Source organism: Phaenicophaeus curvirostris, chromosome 11, assembly GCF_032191515.1.
Source record: "Phaenicophaeus curvirostris isolate KB17595 chromosome 11, BPBGC_Pcur_1.0, whole genome shotgun sequence".
NCBI classification, from domain to species: Eukaryota; Metazoa; Chordata; class Aves; order Cuculiformes; family Cuculidae; genus Phaenicophaeus; species Phaenicophaeus curvirostris.
In genome coordinates, this window is record NC_091402.1 from 21,259,378 (window position 1) to 21,279,298 (window position 19,921).

The following is a 19,921-nucleotide window of genomic DNA, read 5'->3' on the forward strand; positions in this document are numbered from 1 at the left end:
TTTTATTTACTTTAAACATCTCTCAATGTTTTTGGAAGATCAAGTCACTGAGATTACATAGGTCATTTTCTTAGTCCTCCTTCTCATTGCTGGGCTCATGTTGGTAACTGCCTATTCTCTATTCAGTTCCATTGCTGCAACATTGTTTTCCTGTGGCACCTGGAACCTGTGTATCCCTGTATAAATACCACTGATTTACCTTTGCAGTTGATGGAGATCCACACTTCATTATATCGGTGCCACAAAAAGAAGATGCCATTTGCTTCAATATCAATGAAAACCCAGGGGCTGTGTTAAATTTAATAAATGACCCAGTTACAGGTGAGGTTTTAATTTTTTTAAATACAGTTGATCAGGGTACTTATAACAAATATCTTCCATTAAAAGGCTATTTCTTTAACACTGTGTAAACTATGTAGCAGGAGTTCCTGCAACTGTGGTGAAGTACCGTTACCATGACTGTGTTTTCACTTCTCAAAGCAAAATGAACATTTAAACTTTGTTTGAAAAACACTGTGAGAGTTGGAAGACATAGTTTCATGGTTTGTCTCAGCAGGGAATAGTACAAGCAATAAAATAATTCTTAGGCTGCCATTTCTTGGAACACCTGGTAAAGAGACACCAATGGCACACAGGCTATTTGTGCCCATCATAGACTCTCTGAGCTCTAGGAAATACTTAACTTTACTCCACAAAGTGGTAGTTATCTTTATGGAAATCTGGGGAACATCCCCCAGAGCTTTATTCTACTTTGGCACAAACATGCACCAGTAATTCTCATCTATTTTTCAACTCATATTTGGTTTTTTTGAGTCGTTGTTAAATTTCCATGACACTCCTTGCCATCAGTTGGTCAGGTCCTATCTATTTAACAATTCTCAATATTTCCTTTTTATATTAGGCATCACAGTCAATGGAGAACTCATTGGTGATAAGATAGCAAATAGCGATGCAAAGATCCAGAACACATATTTTGGAAAACTTGGCATTGCAAACACGCACCTGGGTTTAAAAGTGACAGTGACTCCAGAGAAGATCACAATTCAGAATGGCAATGAAAAAACAGGTTTCACCTGGCTGGACTCAGTCACCTTGCAACAGGAAGGGTAAGGCTAACAGGAAGAATATCAGGCTCCTGTAGTAGCTTCTACACTTTTTTTTAGTGTTGCTTAATAATATACATTTAAGGTTTGTTATCTGAATAGACAAAAGGAACTGATCCAAGTGCTGCTGGGTTCTGTTCTCTACTTTGTTCTGTAACAACTGAATGATTATTCATAAATTCCTGTGCTTGGAATAAGTGAAGAATTCTTCCTAATTTTCTGTTACTATAACTAAGGTAAAACTAGATTCAGTATTGTGTTTAATGCAACAGTGTCTTGGAAATAGTTAGAGTAACCTTAGACACAATGTGTAATCTTTCAGACAAAGACATAGTGATGTGCTGTAAACACTCTCCATTCTAAGAAATGGAAATTGTGATTTATAGAATAGGTACCTTTTACCTGGTCAGCAGGTGTATTTTTCATGAGATCTGTCTATTATGGAATCACTTATACCTGTGGAAAAGGAGGTAATCTGTTGCTGTTAGAGAATGAATTCTGGTAGAAACATCTTGCTGAAAAGTTGGTCAGTAGTTGGCTGTGTATCCTTTTACAGTGTAATTTAGTATGAGTTTTAGACTGGCTCTGAATACACATGGATTCATACAGACCAAACCAGGCAGCAAAGCTCTAATTTAAAATCACTAAGCAATTTATAAAGCCATGTTTATTTACTGGAAATATTTCTTTTTGCCAAGTTTATTCTCATTGCTGTTAACTCTGGGAAGCCCAATGCCCTAAGTAAGTCAAGTTTTTCTTTTTTTCCTCAGTGTAACTTTGATAATTAACAGGAAAAAAAATCTGGTGCTCAAAATGGGCAGTGGTGCTTCGTTTGTTATTGTTCTGCATCAAGTATGGAAGAAACATCCTCTCCACCAAGATTTCCTAGGGCTGTATACATTAGAAAGTGATAAACTCTCTGAACAGACCCATGGATTATTAGGTACAACTTCATTTAATGTTTTCATGCTTGTCTGTCCTTATGAAGCAACATAATTTATGGACACAATCTTACACGTAGCCTTTCTGAACCAAGGCAGCAGAGGAAACTGATATACATTGATTTAGAATAGACATAAGGAAGAGTTTCTTCACAATGAGGGTGGGGAGGCACTGGAACAGGTTGCCCAGAGCAGTGGTGGCTGCCCCATCCCTGGAGGGGTTCAGGGCCAGGTTGGATGGGGCTTGGAGCCCCTGATCCAGTGGGAGGTGTCCCTGCCCATGGCAAGGAGGTTGGAACTGGATGGGCTTTGAGGTCCCTCCCAACCCAAACTGCTCTATGATTCTGTGATTTGCCATATTAAGCTTTCTGACAAATTATTTTGGGCTCAGACTTTTGCTTTATGACTCCTTAAATTCTTCTGCTTCCTCTGATCTTGAAGGATACCTAGAAAAGGCTCAGTTTACTGTCCACTCAGAAGCTGGAACTTATGTCCAGATGATATGCGAAGAATTCTGGTTTATAAAAAGAAAATAGTACCATAGGCTTATGTTAAACCTTACATGAAAGTTGGTATTTGCTTATCCATTCAAAACCTGAGAAGAGTTGGAAGCAGCATGGGAATGTAGAAATTCTCGGGTTTCTGTTTGGTTTGTTTCAGTGAACATGTGAAACATGCCTGAAATGGTAATTTTTGCTTCTATTTTCAGGACAGTTTTTCCACCCCATTAACTTCACCATACTTGAAATTCATCCTGGGTCTGATCCCAAGAAACCAGATGCCACAATGATTGTTAAAAACAATGAGCTGATAGTAACAAGGTAAAAAATAATTAAGTTCTTAGCAAAGACTTGGGAAAGATTACCTTGCTGAGGTGCAGTTTCTGCTTCGATGCTCCCATCACTGTGTTTCCCTTCCAGGGGCTGGCAGAAGGATTTCAGAAAAGATCCTACACACGGCGTTGATGTTCCTTGCTGGTTTGTTCATAACAATGGAGCTGGGCTGATAGATGGTGTTCATACAGACTATATTGTTTCCAGTCTGTTTTAAACAACAGCTTCCTCCAAATCCACAAGCACACAGAGTATTTGTCTGAAATAAGAGCCTTTTTTCACTGTTTAGGGAGTATTAAAAATACACAAGCTTTCCATGTTTGGCAATGCCAAGATATGATGGATTCACACCTTATATTTGATCAAATCTTATGTGCTAAACAGCTCTTCTGCTTGTGTGCACAGATATCCCTTGTCCACTGAAGTATCTTCATTTTACTGAATTCATTTACTAGTTTTAACATTCTCACTTAAAATTTTACTGTGTAAAACATAACAGAAACACTCTATCCAAGTTTAAATCAATAACCGAGTGTCGAGAGTGATTGAAATAAAAGCATCAGTACTTTGTGCCTCGTTCTGTTGTTCCGACAGCTATGGGTGTTTTCATTTCAGTTTCATGAAGCCCAGGATGCCAGATGCATGTGGAAATTCATCCCAAGAGGTCAGCTGACAGACGGAGACACAGTTCAGGATAATTCAGTAGTAGCTTTCTTTTGGACAGCATCTTTTTTACCTAAGAGCGTTTCTATCTTCCAGTAAAATCCCTTCCCCTGTTCCCATAACAGGATTTATGTACGTATTTCAGGGCAGGAAGCATCCCATGTATTTATAAATACATTTTCTAATGGATGACATTATAAGGTGTTGGTTCTAAGCAAAAAATAAGTAGAATTCTTCTTTACTTCGAATTTTCTTTTAATCAAATCAGCCACAACAAAGCAATTGGTGTCTCACATGACAAAGTAGAAAATTTCCCTGCTGTTGCATGATGAGGAGAGAAAGTCCGTGTGTGGGAAACTGGAATGCACACACACGTGAGGAAAGACGAGCGTTGTGGGGAAAACAGAGATGGCATAAGATGAGATGGTTAAACTGAAAGAGCAAAGGTAATGCTGAACAAACATGCAGCAGAAAACTCAAAGAGGAAAGAAAGAGAGAAAAATCACGCTGGCTGTTAAATTTATGGGAGAGATGGGTCTTCTCCAGGAACAAAATTCTGTACTAAAAGCAGAAGTTTTGTAGGACAACAACAAAAAAACCCAGTTCGTGGGGAGGAAGGGGAGGCAGGGGTGGCACCCTGGCTGGGTATTTCTGCCTGCCAAATTCAAACAAAAATGATGAAAGGTAACAGTAGTTTCTACAGAAGGTAACAAGTTACTGATCTAATAAGTTGATAAGAATGACAAGGCAGGAAAATGAGAAACAGGAAGGAGTGAGGGAAGACCATAAAATCGAAACCAGTAAGATTAAGTTTACACAGTTCTGAATTTTTATTCTACTCTAATGAATTAGGTGGAATAAAATCAAATAAAGCAATGATCCACTCTGAATCCTGATAGAGGAGCTGTGGGATTGCCTGTCAGGGCCAGTCCTGTACTCACTCCACTAAAACAAAACTCTTGAGCAAGGAAAGGGAGCAAAGCAAGTCAGAGCCCTTCAGAATCAATTCAGGGCTTGGAAAGGACAGGAGGAGAACAACTAAACAACAAATTAAGAAACAATTCAAGTGAAAAAGAGAGGAACAGAGCATCTTTAAGGAATAGAAAGCACCTGTGAAGAGGGGAAGCAGCGCTACGCAGTGGATTTGGGAGTCACAGTAGTGATGGGTTCAAAGATGCATGGGAAATGAAATTCTAACACAGCAAATAATATCAGAATTAAAATTTCTGAAAAACCCTGAAGACTGCAACTACAAATTGCATTCCAGATGCATTCCAGGCTTCCCCATGCACAGTCCTTACCTCCCTGTGCTCCGTGTTCTTTGGAGTTCATTATTTGTGAAACAAATTCCACCGTTTACAAAATGTTGTAGGGACTGGTGCCAAAAAAAAGCTGCTGAATTTCAGGGTTGAAACACTGCTGGAGGGCTGTTTCACAACAAGTCAGTGTCTGTGCTGCAGAGGTTTTTAAAGCAGAGCCTCAGAAACTTCGCAGCACCGGACGGGACGGCAGCCAGCGTGGGCTCTGCACGGGCTGATTTCATCAGCTTTGAACGTTGTTACAGAACCATCTCCAGAGAAGAGATGGTTTGGAACGGAATAACCTTTAAGGTGCCTTTCGACCCAAACCATTCTATGAACCCTAGTGGAGCAAGGGTGCTTTTTGTTCTTAAAACAAAACATGAGAGAAATGATGAACTCGTACTGCTTTGAACTTCGTACTGTGGCCACAAAACACGTAGTTCACCATTTGTAACTGGGTAGAAAGCTCATATCTAAGAAACCTGTTCCTGCTTTCATGACATTTCTGGGACTGGGTGATGCTGCTCCTTATTTTCACTTGGAAACTTAAGTCTGTGCGTGCATACCAAACCGTGAGCTGATAACGGCAGTTTTATTTAGTTCATTCACATAAAACTACAGCACTAGAACCAGGTTGAATAGTATAAACCTTTCTAAATAAACAAACAACAAGCAAGCACATTCTCATGTTGAAAGCATAATTATTTTGAGGTAAAATATTTGTGACAGTTATCTCTAATAACAAGTAATGGTTTAACTGTGTGGGTTTCCTGATGGTGAAAGTATGAAAAATATTTGGAAGAGCATCATTTGCATAGTTTTCTTTCCCAGAATACTCTTTTCTAGGGAGTTACATCTATTGCCCAGCAGGAAACAGGATGATTGGTGGATTCAAGCCTGTAATGTTTCCTGTATTGCCTGAAACAGAATCAAAACAAGAAAAACTTGTGATAAAATAACCAAAGGGCGGGCCCAGAATCCACCTCACATTTGCAGATGGTTCCAGGAGCCCGAGGGGCTGAGCGTGGGCAAAGCTGGCACCTCAGGGACGGGGACACACAGGGACAGCGAGCAGAAGCAGCACTCCCACAGCATTTCATCCACATCACAGACACTTGCTGACAGCAATCCAGCTGAGGAGACACCCTCCTTCCAGCCACAACAATGAAGCAGCAGAACCTTACTTTATTTGGCATTTTTTTATGCAAACTGTAGTGCCAGGGTATAATTTCCCCCCTCTATGAAACAGGAGCCTTCAGCCCTGTAGCATCACTTAACAAGCAACAAATTCAGGCTGTCAGGGAAAAATTCAAGCACAAAGTCCTATTATTTACACCAAAGAGGTATATTCCTATGGGAAAAACACTCCCTTCGCTTGACTTCTTTTGGTCTCTGGTGTTAGTTGATAATAATACCTGTCAAAACACAGACACCACTCACCCTTATCCCACATCTGTTACCTGGTAACTCTGGGCTGAAATCCAGACACAGGCAGGAGTCTTTCGCCTGCTCTCTGATAGATGTTGGGGTTATCCTCAAGTTGTGCTTTTGAATAAAATTGACCTAAGCAACAGGCACATAAGTTATTTAAAAACACAAAACATCTGTGTTGTTCATTTAACCCGAATGGCAGCAATAATACATAGCAAGCAGCCGTCTGCCTCCAAAAGCAAGAGAACAAATAAAACCACACTCGAAGGTCCCTTAGTAAGAAAGAAAATTCTCATGTTTCAGCTGCAATCTCCTGTTATCTCTAGCCCTCCTCCTCCTCTGAGACATCCAGCCTTGCTCGGATGGGCTGCCGCCTTTTTTTGATGGTTTTAGAATATGCAGCTTCTCTGTTATTGAAAAGTTTTTGAAACAACTCCAACTTGAGTCCCATTGGGATTTTTGGATTTGGGATGTTCAGGACCAGCTGGCTTTCATTTTCCAGCCCTGATTGTTTATCATTTTGTGTCCCTTATTTATAGCCCATGATTTGACATCAAAGGAATTTGCTGTGTAAATTATGTCATTCCACAGCACCGCTGAGGTTAAGCCCAACTATTATTTTAGTCTTAATTTACTGTTTTCTAAACTCCCAATCATCTATTTAGGCTTGTACCACCAGTGAGCAGAGCAGCACTCTGTTATGTCTCAAGGGGAAGACCTCCCCTCCTCGCAGAGCGGGTCTGCATTGCTTTGCAGATATCCAACATTGCCTTTTAGTAAAAAGTAATAAATTCAATGTAAAGTTTCCCTACCCTCCCTGAATTCCAGCATTCCAGCTGCCTTGCCTGCCCACTAATTTCCACGAGAACTTGTCAGTAAATCTGAATAAAAGCTTCTGATGTGGCTCGAAGGAAAGCACCGTGTTCTCTTTGCAGGAGCTCAGTTATTAGATCATCCTTCTTTGCTGTATACATCTGTAATGATACATACCCAGAACTCCACTGACTTTGTCAGAAAACCGATCGGTGTTCAAGAAATACAGGCTGAGGAAATTCTCTTGGAACTTTACGAAGGAAACTTTTACTGTGACTGTATCAGACAGCAATACTGTAACGCTCCTTTCCTTTTCAACTGAGACTGTCAGCCTAGAAAGAAAATTATGACCTTATTTCCAAGAAGAATATGAAGAGAGAATATGTATTAATTGAGCTGAAGTTAATTAAACAAACTAATTTAATTTTTGCATTTTGTGTCTTCACAATTACATTTTTCAGGATGTGTTAGTGGCTCTTTAGAAGCTAGAAAATACTAAGTAACTTATCTTTTCTCTCTGTGCTGCACAGCAGGTCTTTGCCATATCGAGTTACATGCAAATACACCAACAGAAAACAACTTTTTGCTGGTGAAAACACCTTTTTAGCCATAATAACAAGAAATGCTTGGATGGTTAAAAAAGAAAAAAATGTTTTTGTTGTTTTAACAAAAAGATAAGGTAGACTAGATAAAATAGATCAGTCCATTTTGTGAATGAGTCAAGTCCATTTTTCTTGGCGATTTCACAAGTTTTTTCAGCCCCTGCCTTTCTTCTAACCATTAATTGTGGGTTGACGCCAGGTGGGCTTGCAGAGCACAAACATTGCTGTCATGTTTTTCCCTCGTGGATAAGCAGCCCCCTGTGCTGCTGTACAAACGCTGTGAGCACCAGGCTCCGGGGGCTGGTCTGAGGCAGGAGGAGAATTCTGCTTGGCAGACAAGAAACTACAGCTGGGCATGACTCCAGCAAGTCCTTGGCTCCGTTTGGATAACAAAAATAATTGGAAATGGTTGTTTTAGGACTTCTTTTATTGTCTAGAACTTACCATAAGGGAGGGAGTGCTGTGCGTCCTGCCTGCCCCAGACCAACAGCAGATCCTCACAGAGGTTTACTCCAGTAATGCAAAAAAAGCTGGTGGAATGAACTAATTTCAGCTCTTTCTTGTGCTGCTGAAGGATTCTACTCAAAGTAGTCGGACAAATGATGCCTATCCTTAAAGTGCCCTTCCTCCAACAGCAGCTGTTTACTTAGAGCTATTCCAACACTTTATGCCTTCCCGTAAAAAGTGTCAGCTACGCAAACATGAGTTATAGCTAGAACTGAGGAGAAAGAAAAAAACTCAGCCTGCGTGGAGCCTACAGAGGTACAAAAGAGGTGGTAAATGTCAAAGCCATCACTTCGCAGTACTCGCTTTGTGACTGGAGGAACACAAAGTGCCTGGTGGCAGCCAGCACGGTGATGGCAAAGGGGCTGCCGTGCACCACAGCCGGTGCTTTGCTTTGGAGGATCAACGTTCTACCTCTGCGGTAGAAGCAGAAAGGCTGGTGGGGCGGTTCTTTTGATTCTCTTACTCAGGCACGGAGAATTAAAATCAAACCTTTTTTGTTCTCCATATTTCAGATGGGGGCTTGTGAAGACGCCCTGTTCACACTCACATGGATTTACTCACCAGATAAGGACATCTGGAAGCACTTAAAAAAAATACAAAACTGGAGGCCTGAACGAAAAAAGACCTGACACGTTTGTGAGTCTGGGAAAGGATGCGGCGATGTTCTTACCCCTGGAAGGTGGAGGTGGCCGACTCCGTCCATGGCAGCCGAGTGCTCTTGTTAGCGTGGCTTACCATGATTTCATCTGTGGAGACGTGGATTCGTGCAGGGGGATTCACGTAGTTCATTTCAAACTGCACAAAGTGATTTATTCGGTCTCCAAGTTTCCCCACCACAGTGAGTCCTTTAATAGCATTGATACGAATTTGTCAAGTGACTTTGCTTTTCAGGTAGGAGTGATTTTAATAAAACTGCTTCAGCTTTGTTGCTGAAGACTTCAAGGTCTCAAATCTAGTTTTGGGAGGGTGAGAGACCAGGAGAAGGAGGTGCCCTACAACCAGGTCTGTGAGAAGTGCCCTCAGCGGTTGCACAATGAAAGTTAGCATAGAAAGGAAAAATTAATCACAGCCTCTCTGATCAGTGCAAGGAGGCAGGTATGATATGGCCCTTCCTAAAAAGGGCTTGTTCCCAAAGACACCAACTGCTCTCATAGACCAAAGTGACTCTCTTCGTCCTTGGTGTCAGAGGTAATCTAGCTCACTCACCTTGCTCCGGATCAGCCAGCAGGCGGACAGAGGACTGTGCTTTTCCATCAATATTTAAACAGATTGGTTCATTTTGTTTGGGTAATTGTAGGAGAAGCTGTGGGTATTCGTTGGCTGAAAAGCCAGGAGAACAACGTTAGCATGCAAGAAAAAACTAGCCTGTGCACCTTGGATAGGCACAGCAAAACTGCTTAATCAATTTATTCCTAAAATATCAGTTACAGCTCTTATAAAATAGAAAACAGTTACTGATAAGCACACCCAGACACAGCATCTTGACATGAATGGAAGCATTGGAGTTTATTGAGGGTGATGAGCCTTAAAAATGAGCTGAGGCTGAAGACCTGTTGTACTTTAATTCTGTTGGTGGTTTTATCCTTGAGCTAGAGAGGATTTTCCATGGGATATGGGAACTTGTTTCACTTTAGTGGAAAGAACCAGCCAAGACAAGAAGAGATAAAGGGCTTTCATAGAGTTGATAGAGCCAGTGAAAACATTGTTGTATGTAAAAACTGTATATTACACTTACATTAATTATTAAAATAGAACTAGTATGTGTATTACTTACCAACAGGTTCCGCTCTCATTCTGCCTCTCCTGAAGTTTGTTGGCCTGAAAGCTGAAATACTTAATATTAGTAAGGAGAGTTTAATGAAACATTTTTCTCCAAGTTGGCTAATTATCCAGGAAGAATACTGTGACAGAAGCCATTTTAGCAGAGCTTTTCACTGACTTCTCTGGAGACCTTTGCTTCAAACCAGATGCCCCCATGGGGAAAAAAAACAACAGTGTCCAGTGCCTGGTTTAGCATTTGCCATGGCACCAGGAACCACTCAGCCTGAGCTGTGGGAGGGTTTAAAGCTGTGTTTTCAGTGTTTTCATTCGCAGCACAGAACCCACTATGCCCACCCAGCTCCTCTTGCTGGGACAATGAATAATTACCTAGCATCGTCACGTCCTTGTGGCTGCCAGACTGGAACCTGGAGGGCCGTTTACCTGAAATAAAAGGTTTTCTCAGTGTTTCATTGAGCTTTGAGGGAAGGGCAGCACCAACCTCTGTGCAGGTCAGGATGGTTGCTGGGCTTTGCTTCTGGTTAGGGAGTTACCTGCTCTTGAACTCCCCTGCACCACTTCGAAACCTTCAGAGAAAAGAGCAGCATTACAGCTCCCACAATACATTTCCACGGAAGAACTAGAGCTAAACCAGGGCTCTTCACCTGTAAAAGCATTGCTATCGTGATATATTACATTGCTAAGATTAATAATGCTGGAAGTTTGAAATTAATATTCAAACAGACCTCCAGAAAGAGAGAAAAAAATACCTAAATCATCCTCAGAAGTCATTCCAAAATATCTTGATCTTAATTTTTTGAGAGATGCTTTGCATATCATAGGAAGAAGCAGAAAACATCATTAGCATCATTTCCTCAATGAAATACTTCTGCTCAAAAGTAAAGAAAATACTGGCCCTCAAAACTTTATGAACGGAAGATTTTCTCTCTTTGACCATGTTATCCACCCAAACCCTGCACAGACCTTAGCAGTCATTGCTTATGTTTTGGTTTCCATATTTTTCCAAATCTCAGATACGTCCCTCGGGAGAACAACCACCACATTTCTTTTTTCATTAGAGACTATTATGGAAATACGCAATTGGAAAAGAAGAAAACACTTGCCTGTTCCTGGAATAATTCTGGGCTTCTTATTATCTGAGGCAAAGAAGAGGGACAGATTAGTGTCACACAGTCAATACTAACTGAGTTTACCCTTGTGCAAACCAGAAACCTGGGACAAGTGGGTGCTGGGCTTCACCTTTCGAGCTTTTTTTGTGTTAAAGGACAGGTAGATAGAACACATGCAAGACTCCCAGCAACGACACACTTTCCTCCCCTATGTTCATTTTTCCACTTCAGTGCTATGGAGAAAAGTGCAGCAACCCTTTGCAGTGGCAAGAATGCTGAGTAACAGCTGTTAAATCATTTTTAGTTAATATTTAAACAAATGATTTTCTATTTCAATAGTAGAACCCATTTCAACACTTCACCTTTTGAAAACATGCTGCATGTTTTATTTGGGAGGGAATCCCTGAACTCCTGCCTCCGATGTGGCGTATTACCGTGTCACATCTCTACAAAATGAACCTACGCTGGAGCGTGAACAGCAATTCATCAGTCACAGCAGCATATTTCAGGGGGGCTTTTCAATGCTCCATTTACCAGCTTCAGTGGGTTTGTTCACCAGCTCCGTCTGCTGCTCGCCAGCGGGTTTGGTGACGACCATGGAAGTGAGGGGCGTAACGAAGTTGTGCTGCAGAGACAGCTCGAGGGCTTGTGCCTCCAGGGCTTTCTGGTCCTCTTCCTGTGCTGAAATACTAAAGTATGTGTTAATGATGAAGAAATAACGTATAGAGACTATGATCACGTCATCTGCAGATTCTTTTTCATACTAGCTGCGTCTTAACAGTTATTTTTTTTATTATTGAAGCATATATAGCCTTATTGGGATAACTCAGCCATTCACATCCTTGAAATGATGGAGATGCTTATTTGTTCACAACACTGGAACTTACGTATGCTTCAAACACACAAAAATAATAAATACACGATCTCTGAAATGTCTTACAGACTTATTCATTTTTTTTTTTACTGGCTATCGTCAGTCACTTATCTATAGCCAATATTTCTGGATGTGGAACAACAGCTCAACACAACCCACACAATGAAAACCTATTTTATAATAATATCATAAAGAATATTTTATATTATGCTTTTGTATGTGTATATACGTTTATTCACACGTATTTAATGACACAGCTCTATCATAAACTAAAAGGCATCTCATGTTCCTCATACAGTACCGCAGTATTCTTCCAGCATACTATGTTTTTAGTGCTATCTGTCAAAATATTTCTGTTTCTCTGTGTTTTCCAGTCATGTTATTTGTGATTAAGCAATTTGTGTTTTAAGAAGTTACACATTCATAATATGAAATGTGAAAATATCTTACGATTTTTCCAGAAGCTGTTGAATGGTTAAGTAAGCCCACAGTCTCTCTATGAAATTTCCAAAGATATAACTTTGATTTTGAAACACTTGCTCCTTCTCCTTGACATGTGCTTCTTCTTTAAGAGTCAGGTCACTAGCATGCTGGAGCAGGAGAAAACCGATCATCAAAAGCATAGTTCCAGATTTTTTTATATTCACTTTATTAGACTTGAAAGAACATCTTTCAGTGCCAAAGTGCCCCTTTTGTCCTTCAATTTTGTCTTTTCCCATGGGAAAAAGCGACTCCAAACTACAAAAGCAGCATACATTTTGGATATTTATTTCTGGAATTGAAAAAATGTTGACAAAAGGATGTAATGGAATTGGTCTGCTTCAATATTGGAGATGAATAATTCAGATCTCCTTCTTCATTCTAAAAATACAAATCAGTTTTCTAAAAATGCTTGTAAGGCCAAAATATCGTATGTTTGAAAGGATTAAAACTGCTGTTTGCTTATTTGTAAATATGTATCAAAGTTTATCTTTTGCAGCAAATCCAGGAGGGGGAAATTATTTGAATTAGCAAATATTCTCCTAAAAAGGGAGAACAGCTGGATGCCTAAATGTAGAGGACACACGTTGCACACACAAAGTCTGCTATTGCACCCTAAGAGACAGAAGGGAGAGATGTTTTTCCCAATTAGTAAATTAAACACTTACCGACTGAGCTTTAATTTCTACTGGCAAGACATCAAGATCATTCTTAATTTTTCCAGATACTATAATTTCAGATCCTTCAAAAAACACCTTGAAATTGTTCTTAGTTAACCCCTCAATGGCATTTTCTGGATACTGCATTTCAATTTTCATTAATATTGGGGTAGCCACCTCTTCATAAAAGCCCTAGAGAGGAACAGAGAGAGAGGGGGCATACACAAACAATTCCAAAATTATGCAATGCAATAGGTTGAATGTCTAAACTCCCTTAAAAAGAATCCTTATGGTGACTATCTCACCCAGGTAGGTGTTTTGCTTTACCCATTTTTCACATTTGATTGTTTAAATCTGGCTAATCCTGATGATTATTCTTTCTCTTTCTGGGCTGGGGCTGGTGTTAAGCAAAACCAGTCTCTTCAACACAGCCAAATAAGGTAGAAGTGGCTTCCCAAAGAAAAGGTTGTCCCAAAAGTTATAACCCTTCTCCAGAGGGACAGGAAAGGCCCAGCCTGGTGCCACTGCAGGACCAGTTTGCCTGTAGGTGCCTCAAACTACCAGTTGTTTTTTAGGGAAGCCATTGCAACCAGCTTGCAATGATAGCTCTTCAGGAAGTTTGAAATTGGCCCAGGAGCAGAAGTTTATCCACCATCAGCCCCATGGACAATTTGTCTTTTTGCAGAGGTACAGAAATGTGAATTTCCAGGTTTGTCCAAGTGCAGCTGATTTGAGGATGACTCCACCTCTGGGTCACGGTTAGGGTGCAAACCCTCATATACCCCCTCCTCCCCCAAATTAACAGATAAACTCAAATCCAACTCTTCATCACAGAAAATCTGTAGCTTTCCTACTAAGACTAAACACAAGCTGTAGCTGACAGACGGCTTTTCTGGCACATTCCTTAGTCCTGACCTGGAGCTGCAAGGCTGCGTCAGCGGTTTCATATATGCGGCGTGCTATTCCCCCATTGCTTAGGGCCATTTTCTCTAGAAACTTGTAGCCAACATCAAACCCGAAGCCAAGGCAAAAAAGAGAATATTTGCCATTGACTGCTTTTTTAATGTTTTCTTGAATTACTTCCACATTCGTCTCACCTGTAATTGAAACAAAAACATACCCTTGTTTGCTTGGGGTTTACAGGTACAAAAAGACAGCAGCAGGTTTAATGGAAAATTCTGCCTAGAGACTTTTTAGAAATAGTTCAGAATAAAACATTAAAAATATATGGGATGGAATTCCATTAGTTGACAAATTGCAAATTAACTTTACGAGCCCCTTTGCTTGACAAAGGGTAAAGATTTTCACACCATCGTTGGGTGAGCTTCTCCACCCACATTGCCAGGCAGGAACTGTCACTGCCTGTAGCAATATCATGGGAGCAGCTCGGAATTTGCCCTTTCAGCCCGTTTTGCTGAGGAAGGCAGTGTACGCAATAACGCTGCGTGTATTCGCCTGGCACTCCACCCCAGCCTGATTTCTGCCAGCCTGTAGCTGTGGATTAAAAAACCCAAACAAACGATTCACCCCAAAGCAGTATGGATGACACGGACTGAGAGAAGACTGATTTGTCAGAGAGCTTACAGCTGAATTAATGTTGCTGGCCTCGGAGAGACACTGGTACCACATCAAACTTAGAAAAACTCCTGTTCAGAACACGCGATGTTTGTGCTGTTGCACTGAGTTACTGTTTATTTAACCCAGTATTTCTATCTTGACCCTCTGGCTCTTGCTGTCCTCTCTCAGACACAGACCCCATGACAGCCCAACCTGCTTATACCAAAGCTCTTCTGAAACACAGGCTCTCTGGGTTGCAAGTGTAAAAGAAAAAGTAAATCAGGAGAGAGAGAATTGAGGTAAGTATTTACTCACCATAAGTGGGCTGGCCGTCTGTCAGCAAGATAATCATGGAGACGCTTCGTTCCGGCAGCCCCTCGGCTTTGTCCAGCAAGCTCACGGCACTCAGCAGGGCACGATTGATATCTGTACCTGTCATGAGAAAGCAGGCATTGCTCACTTAAAAGGATAATCATCTAAAGAAAGCAGTGCGCTTCATCCACAAAGGCCCTGCAGAGCTGTTTAAAGTTTTCTGAAGGAAGTAATCTTTCAGAGAGATGAGGATTTAGGGGTTAAGCCTACTGGGCTTAATTATGGTGTATTATATGGCAGTGGCAATGCTGGAGTATTCTTTTGGGATCATTTTCCATGCATATGTCATGGGAAACACAAACACGTCTGAGCCATTAAAAAGTGCTTGAATAAACTCACTGTCATCTACTAACCTACAGCTAAGAAATGGCTCTTAGCCTTATTTGAGAAATCAAAAAAAAGAGACAGGAACAATTGGGCTTTATTGTATTATCTCCTGGGATAAGAAAACTTAAGCTGATACCAGCAGCATAACATTAACAAGAGGCATAACCTTTTATACGTGATAAAATAAATAATAAACCAAAGCACACTGAGTGATGCACCACGTGAAATGCTTCATGCCTATTCTGATTATTTTGTTTCTGTAGTGAGGCTTACATGGGAGTAAAACTTTGGATGCATTTTATTTTGCAAGAGGACCCTTGATACTGAAAAAACAGCAAGTAGCTGTGAAATGCTTCAGTGAATTACTATTTTTCAGAAAAAAAATGCAGTATTGGCAATCTTTCATCCATCTCTGTTATAAAAATCTGAAACAAAACTTGGTGGCTTGTATGGTTCATAGATGTGATCTCACCATCTCTCTTTATATCCATATCATAACGTAGTCAACAATTCACCCATTCCCATAACCAACCTTTCTACCCCACTCATCACTCATAAATATTAAAAAGAACATGTGAATTACTTGCTTTGTGAGCACTGACGGTAGTTCTGCGGCACTACATGACTAATAAAAATACTTCTCTAAGCGACATAGGACATTGGGTATGGGTACAAGTGTTGGCGATGCCTGGTACCTCCACTAGCCAAAAGGGTCTGCACAAATTCCACAGCACTCGCCACGTTCTCCGCAGTGGCTGGCAGCAAAGAGCGATTCCACTCCACCACTGCGTTGTTAAAGGTGATAAAGCCGAAATGATCTCCTGGACGAAGGTCTTGCAAAACCTTCTGCAGGGCATCCCTCGTCTGTTGCAAGGAAAAAAAACCTCATCATTTTGAGCCTTGTTACTTCTCTGCCAGAGCTGGGATTGGAATTGCGGTGTGATGCAGGTGTGTGACTAATTCAAGCAGAGGTCAGTACTTTAAGGTAAGTTACCTGTTGAATTTTTCTGCCTTCCATGGAGCCACTTCGATCTATAACGAAGATGACGTTTTTGGGAAACACTGGCATTTCATTGGGTGCAAAGTAATGCACGAAATATCCATTGGTGATCTGAAACAGAGTGTGAAATCATGCATAAAAGATAACAGATAAATACCGCATCTTAACATTCTGGTATAGAAAGAAGTGGCTGGGGGTAAGTGCTCAGCTTTTACTTTTTCTAGATAAGACCAAATCAAAGAACAATTACAATACATTCCTTAGCTGGAAGAAAGTCTGTCTATATAGAGCAAATTACAAGGGAACAGCATTCCTTATACCTCCCCAAACTACCGTTTTGGGATGGCTGTAAGACCACCCCCTCCGTGCTCGAAAGGCAGAACGCAGCCTCAGTTACGCCTCAGTTCTCACGACGAATACAAGAAAACCAAGCAGTCATTTTAGTAGTTACATAAATCACATTCCTCTCAATTTCACTAACAAGAAGCCACAAACACAACTTCGATTAGCCAAAATAAAACCCCCAAAATGTAAACAGATATCTAAAAAGTGGCAGTGTAGATTTGGTATTGAAACAAAATTTGGAAGACTGAATTTTTTTTCATGAATGAACCATTCTCGCAAAGCAAGACAATCACCATCAGTTCCTGCTGAACCTGGACCAACAGAAATAGCTTTTCCTGTTACTCTTGGTGTTTCAAAGTAAATGTTATTTTTCTGATTGCGTTTCACATTCAGATGTATCTGTGATCTGAAAGCGTTTTGATTTCTACTTCTTTTTTTACCTGTATATCACCCACAGTGGCACCTCTCTTTACATCATAACGCACAATAAAATCACCATCGAGGAGGGTTTCATCGAGTTCAGGATTTATCTTCTGTTGATCTATAGTTGGCTTAAATAAAATATGAGCCTACAAAGCAATGAGAAGTAAATATTTAAAGCAACATAACTTAAAGCTGCTGCTGGCAGTAACATCTGGTAGCTGCTGCTTTACCTTGGTTTCACTCTGCACTTTTGTGAGCGCCTCGGTTAACTCATTTGTCATGAAGGTGCTGTTCGCCTCCAGGAAGCTTATGCCTTGGGGCTCGAAGATGTGCACATCAATCTGGAAGCAGAGAAGTCGTCAGTGTCAGCATCTCCTAGGAATCACAGCCACCCCTGAACAATGCGGCAGTGCTTCCCCTGCCCAGCTCTCGCCAGGGCAGCTCACCTGGAAATGCTTCACAAGCTGCTTCGGCCGCACCTTGATCAGCAGCTCGAACTTCCCCAGCTGCCTTTTCAGCAGCTCCTCATACATCAGCTCAAAAGTGACTTTGCTGGTGGCTGCGATGCTGACACAAACGTGAAACTGCTCCAGTTTTCTGCCTGTGATTCTAGGGGGGGAGAACAGAGATTCACCTCCTGCGAGGAAGGTTTGCGTGCGATGGCCAAAGTTTATGAAGTTCGCTAAACAATGGCCAAGGGACCATGTGGAATAAATAAAAAAATAAATAGAAATAGTAAATCTTATCAAAGAGAGTATTTTTAACGTTGTGGGCAAAATTACATTACATAAATGTGCCACGGGTGCTGTGGCTGCAAGTTGAGAAACGGAGCAGAAGCATCTGTGTGCTCCAGGCTGGGATCACACAGGACTGAGAGTGACTACATGGGAAGCACAGATTCAATACACCCCACAAGCGTGATGTCTGCTCAAACACCGTGGCGCTGCATGCTTGAGGGCAAGCAGATTCAATGACTGAGCATCATTCCAGTCTGGCAAGGTGTTCCCACTGAAGCCCATTGCAGGGTCAGATAATAATCATATATATGCGCGCACACACACACGTGTACATATACATATATATACACAACCACCCACCCCATCCCTTCTAATAGGAACCCAAGGCTGCTTTTCACATTTATACTCACTAAGAGGTGGCTGATTCCAGGGTTTAACCCACCCCCAGCTAAACAAGGAGCTGAGGAAGAGAATTGGAACAGCCTTACTCAGGATGGCAACATACTTGACGAGGCCGGCACTCTGCCCGCGTGAGACCGCAGTGTCATATTCCTTCTGAGCTGAAGCTTTCTCCTTTATTATTCCCGGGTATACTTTTCCGTCAATGGACCTGTTTGGGTTCCATAAAAATTGATTAATATTAGAACGAAAGCACTGGGGAAAGAAGCAAGTGGAACGCTGCACTTCATGGCCCTCAGAACACGAGCATGGGTCATCGTTTGGCTCTCTCACCCCTCCTCGTCCAGGAGGATGCCTGGGGCCACCACCACTGAGCAAAATTGTCCCCCACCCCGTGCAGCAGGCAGCCTCACCCAGGCTCTGGCCACCTTCTTTCTAGTTGGCTGCCTACATCTTTGCTGCACAGAGCTTTTTGCACAGGGCCCTCCGGAGCTCGGCAATTCCTAAGAAGAAAGATAACCCTTCCCATCCCTCCCAACTCCTAGAGCTGCCTCCTTCATGCCACAGGTAAGGAAGGACTGGTCCTACATGGAGAAGTTGGTGATGAAGGCAGTCTTGGGTATCTCCACTTCAAAAGTTGCCTCTCTAGACTCGTTAGCTTGGTTGACAATTTTGCTGGTGATGATGGTGTGAGCAAATCGTGACGTGACCTTGCAGTCCACATGGAGGCTGTAGATTTCAATAGCATGCTGGAAAAAAAACCAAAACAGGCTGGAACAGGTTGGAAGAGGCTGCGTTACCTGGCTGCCTACTGCAGTACCACCAGATCACTGAATGAGTAAATACGATATTTTTAAAAAAGTAAAACAGAAAAAATACCTTTCTAGCAACAGCTTCTGCTACTACTATGAGTGAGGAGAAGATCATCACTGTGAGCAACGTTCTCTCCTCCATTTTGGAAAGGTCAGATTTTGCAAATGAAATCTCAGTTTATCTTAATCAGTTAATGAGTAACTTGTACTCAGGGATATTAGGTAGACTTTGAAGAGACCCAGAAACTTAGTATTTACACATTAAACATAGGCAAAACTTGGACTTGGTTAACATTAATTTTTCCAACAGATCTTCGCTGTTAAACTTTAGAATTTTATTGTTTCATAATGCATTTAAGAAATGCTTATGTTTCCTTTTTAAAGTTAGATCTCACCACGGGATGGGAAACCCCACAGGCAGATGAACTGGCCAGTGCAGCAAGCAGCACTTTTGGATGCATGAATCTCTACCATATCCAACAGCAATAATTTGAAAGGACACAGCCTTAACATCATCTCAAACACTTCAGAGATCTGGAGATTGCCAAGACGTGTACCAGGCATGTGAGATTTTACAGCTGGCAACTTCTTCAAATCTAACTGGCTCATGAGACGTATGGAGTGGCCCTCTTAGAATCATAGAATCACCAGGTTGGAAAGGACCCACTGGATCATCGAGTCCAACCATTCCTATCAAACACTAACCCATGTCCCTCAGCACCTCATCCACCCGTCCCTTAAACCCCTCCAGGGAAGGGGACTCAACCCCCTCCCTGGGCAGCCTCTGCCAGGGACCAATGACCCTTTCTGTGAAAAATTTCTCCTTAAAGTCCAGCCTAAACCTCCCCTGGTGG

At 41.5% G+C, this 19,921-nt stretch overlaps 2 protein-coding genes across 3 annotated transcripts in view; one reads left to right on the forward strand and one right to left on the reverse strand.

Annotated features, from left to right (window-relative positions):
• Positions 1 to 3,445, forward strand: part of LOC138725208 (inter-alpha-trypsin inhibitor heavy chain H3-like) — a 16,826-nt gene extending 13,381 nt beyond the window's left edge. The window contains exons 17-21 of the mRNA XM_069865892.1: positions 208 to 321; positions 902 to 1,106; positions 1,874 to 2,046; positions 2,754 to 2,865; positions 2,965 to 3,445. Coding sequence (XP_069721993.1) covers positions 208 to 321; positions 902 to 1,106; positions 1,874 to 2,046; positions 2,754 to 2,865; positions 2,965 to 3,094 — 734 coding nt within the window. The 3' untranslated portion in view covers positions 3,095 to 3,445. The remainder of the gene's footprint in view (positions 1 to 207; positions 322 to 901; positions 1,107 to 1,873; positions 2,047 to 2,753; positions 2,866 to 2,964) is intronic.
• ITIH4 (inter-alpha-trypsin inhibitor heavy chain 4) lies at positions 3,228 to 19,276 on the reverse strand. 2 transcript variants are annotated; one of them, XM_069865844.1, is made up of 23 exons: positions 19,135 to 19,276; positions 18,844 to 19,004; positions 18,362 to 18,466; positions 17,566 to 17,728; positions 17,350 to 17,460; positions 17,137 to 17,265; positions 16,346 to 16,462; positions 16,047 to 16,215; positions 14,968 to 15,084; positions 14,011 to 14,192; positions 13,105 to 13,287; positions 12,407 to 12,546; positions 11,617 to 11,771; positions 11,077 to 11,109; positions 10,723 to 10,779; positions 10,507 to 10,539; positions 10,343 to 10,396; positions 9,969 to 10,019; positions 9,401 to 9,514; positions 8,865 to 9,039; positions 7,263 to 7,417; positions 6,302 to 6,404; positions 3,228 to 5,759 (listed from the first exon to the last, which is right to left on the reverse strand). In XM_069865844.1, the coding sequence occupies exons 1-23, from the start codon at positions 19,207 to 19,209 to the stop codon at positions 5,684 to 5,686; spliced, it is 2,658 nt and encodes an 885-aa protein (XP_069721945.1). In that variant the 5' UTR covers positions 19,210 to 19,276; the 3' UTR covers positions 3,228 to 5,683. The 2 variants fall into 2 exon arrangements, with proteins under 2 accessions (XP_069721945.1, XP_069721946.1); XM_069865845.1 differs by lacking the exons at positions 10,343 to 10,396; positions 10,507 to 10,539.
• Positions 19,277 to 19,921: the final 645 nt, after the last annotated feature.